Here is a 3,245-nt window from a genome sequence, read left to right as displayed (position 1 = left end):
TGCGAGCACCGCGCCGATGAGCAGCACGCCCCCCGCCAGCGCCGCCGCCGCCCCGGGGCCCCCCGCGCCGCCGCCCGTGCCGGGCCCGCGCCCAGCCAGCAGCCCGTCAGCGTCCGAGGCGCTGCGGTTTCCCATGGCGCACGACCCCGCGCGCCCCGGCGGGCGCTCAGCACCGCGGACAGGGCCCAGGGCTGGAGCCGGAGCCCCGCCCGTCCGGCCCGCCCAGCCTGCTCTTAGTCCCGCCCTGTCCGCCTGGCTCGATGGACCCCGGGGCGCTCTAAGTTGCATCCAGTCTTTGCCCATCTTGGACTTCTGCGCTCAGAGAGACCGGCAGGTGGACAAATGCAACGGCCCAAAGCGACCCGAATGAAGCGATATGATTGGCACGGGCGGGCCCAGCATCCCTCTGCGCCTGGAAGGGTTGGGGGGGCGACGCGCTGGTCTGAGCCCCGAGAAACCGACCATCCCTCGAGACTCGCGGACGCCCATGCCAGCGCCATCCCCCCCGGCCCCAGAGAGCCCCCGCGTCCCTACATGGACCCAAGCTGGGCGTCGCCTCCCCCGGGACCCTGCTGGAGGCCCTCGAGGCCGAGGTGGAGCCACTTCTCACTCCATCGGGTTCAAGCATCTGGGGAGGACAGCCTGTTCAGGCCACCACCCCAGCCTCCCCCCGGGGCCCCCTGACGATCTGCGGTGCCAGCTCCATGCTCACCCACCCTCTACACCCCAGCCTCTTGGGCTCCTTTGAGTCCCCCCGCAATGATTGCAGACCCCAACCAGGGGCCCTGCACTCCCCCCCACCCAAAGCAGCCTCTCCATCAGTCTGGACCACACTCAATAACTCTCCACCCACATCCACTGCCTGGCCCTTCATCTTCCCCCCAGCAGCTGAGGGGTCAACCTCAATTCCGGCTCCATCACCTCCGAGCCTGTGACCCTGAGCAAGCTGTGCACCCCTCTGAGCCTGGAAAATGAGCTCACCCCACAGAGCCTGAAAGGCCGGAACAGGAGGAAAGGCCATGATAAGCCCACGCAGGGCTTAGCCGTCTCCACAGTTCTACGTGCTCTTCAGACACGTTTTACCTGAGTCGCTTCCTTCCTCACAGAGAAAAGCCCCAAATGAGACCCTCTCAACCTGCACCCTCCGCTCCAACCAACTCACTAGACCCCGGGCCTCCCTGCAGCACTGGAGGTGGTTCTCCCTCCCTCCCTCCCAAGGATGAGCCTGTGGCCCCGTGTGCCCATCACCCTCCACCTGCCAACATAGGACTGTAGGAGCTTGAGGGGCTCTGGGTACAGGGTCCCAGACCCATGCAGGTAAGACTGCATTGTATCCATGGGGCACAGAGTTGGCAGAGGAGATGGCTGTGCATGGCAGAGAGGTCCGCCCAGACCGTCTGTCTCAGATTATAAAAGTGAACAGAGGGGCTTCCCTGGTGGCGCAGCGGTTGGGAGTCCGCCTGCCGAAGCAGGGGACACGGATTCGTGCCCCGGTCTGAGAGGATCCCACATGCCGCGGAGCGGCTGGGCCCGGGAGCCATGGCCGCTGGGCCTGCGTGTCCGGAGCCTGTGCTCCGTGACAGGTGTGCTCCGCAACAGGAGAGGCCACAACAGTGAGAGGCCCGCGTACCGCAAAAAAAAAAAAAAAGTGAACAGAAAGAACGTGCAAGGAAAATGTGCAGTGAGAATTTTTATTATGGACTTCCTGTGACCCGCAGCCTGGTCACTAACGGAGCCAAGAAGTGGGCTATGCAGCTGCATCACTCGGTAGGACCATCTAATGCACATCCTGGCCCCTCGTTTGCATCTGTGACTCCCTCCACCCTGGGAGGGCCAGAAAACTCAGGATGGACCCGAAGTGCAGAGGTGCTGCCAGGAATCAAGGATCCTGATTTCAAAGACATCAGGAGACACAGGGGCCAGCTTGAGGGACTGGTAGAGTGTGTATTAAAGAGAAAACAAGGACTCTGAAGAGACAGATGTCATGATAGACTCATAAGGGGCAAAATCACTTGAGGTCTGATAAAGGAAAGGTGTGCAGGACGCGGTGTAGATGGACATCCAGGTCTGAGTTGCATTCAACATCTCCATCCCTTTCATGTGGATCAGTAAAGGGACAGGCAGGCTTCCTCCCCTTCTGAAGGCTTGAGCAAGAGAACTCACAATACTAGTGACTAGGGCAGGAAGTTTCTTTTCTCACAAGACAACAATCCAAGGCAGGGTTGGCTCTGTGATCTTGGGTTGGGTGCCAAGTGGTGAGTCCAGCCTAGCGTCCTACCTGCTTTGGGTCTCTCTCCTGGTCCTCAGACATCTGCCACCATTAAGAGTGAAATGGGGGGCTTCCCTGGTGGCGCAGTGGTTGAGAGTCTGCCTGCCAATGCAGGGGACACGGGTTCGTGCCCCGGTCCGGGAAGATCCCACATGCCGCGGAGCGGCTGGGCCCGGGAGCCATGGCCGCTGGGCCTGCGCAGCGGGAGAGGCCACAGCAGTGAGAGGCCCGGGGACCGCCAAAAAAAAAAAAAAAAAAAAAAAAAAAAAAAAGAGTGAAATGGTAGTCCAGACTGGGAAAGGATATAATATAGTTGCAATATAGACCTCTGATAAAGGATGCATATCCAGAATATATAAAGAGCTCTGACAAATCAACAAGAAAAGAAAGACAAGCCCATTTTAACAAACGTAAAAGTCTTGTACCCACATTACAAAAGAGGGTATCCAAAAAAAAAAAAAAAAAAAGAGGGTATCCTAACGGTCAATAAGCAAATAAGCACATGAGAAAGTGCTTAACATCCTTAGCCATTGGGGACATGACAATAAAAATCACAACGAGGGGGCTTCCCTGGTGGCGCAGTGGTTGAGAATCTGCCTGCCAATGCAGCGGACACGGGTTCAAGCCCTGGTCTGGGAAGATCCCACATGCCAAGGAGCAACTGGGCCCGTGAGCCATAACTACTGAGCCTGCGCGTCTGGAGCCTGCGCTCTGCAACAAGAGAGGCCGCGACAGTGAGAGGGGCACCGCGATGAAGAGTGGCCCCCTCTCACCGCAACTAGAGAAAGTCCTCGCACAGATATGAAGACCCAACACAGCCAAAAATACATAAATAAAATAAATTAATTTAAAAAATATTATCTCCATAGTCAAAATCATTCTTTAAAAAAAAAAAATCACGGGCTTCCCTGGTGGCGCAGTGCTTGAGAGTCCGCCTGCCGATGAAGGAACCGCGGGTTCGCGCCCCGGTTCGGGG

General features: G+C 58.0%; 1 protein-coding gene across 1 annotated transcript in view; it reads right to left on the bottom strand.

Annotated features, from left to right (window-relative positions):
• DRD4 (dopamine receptor D4) overlaps positions 1–135 on the bottom strand; it is a 2,992-nt gene extending 2,857 nt beyond the window's left edge. Inside the window, 1 exon segment of the mRNA XM_007465920.1 lies at positions 3–135. Within this exon segment, the coding sequence (XP_007465982.1) occupies positions 3–135 (133 nt within the window).
• Positions 136–3,245: the final 3,110 nt, after the last annotated feature.

The sequence above is a fragment of the Lipotes vexillifer genome, unplaced genomic scaffold (assembly GCF_000442215.2).
Source record: "Lipotes vexillifer unplaced genomic scaffold, Lipotes_vexillifer_v1.1 scaffold1094, whole genome shotgun sequence".
Classification (NCBI taxonomy): domain Eukaryota; kingdom Metazoa; phylum Chordata; class Mammalia; order Artiodactyla; family Lipotidae; genus Lipotes; species Lipotes vexillifer.
The sequence above is the reverse complement of the archived record's forward strand: the minus strand, read 5'-3'. Positions and strand labels throughout refer to the sequence as shown.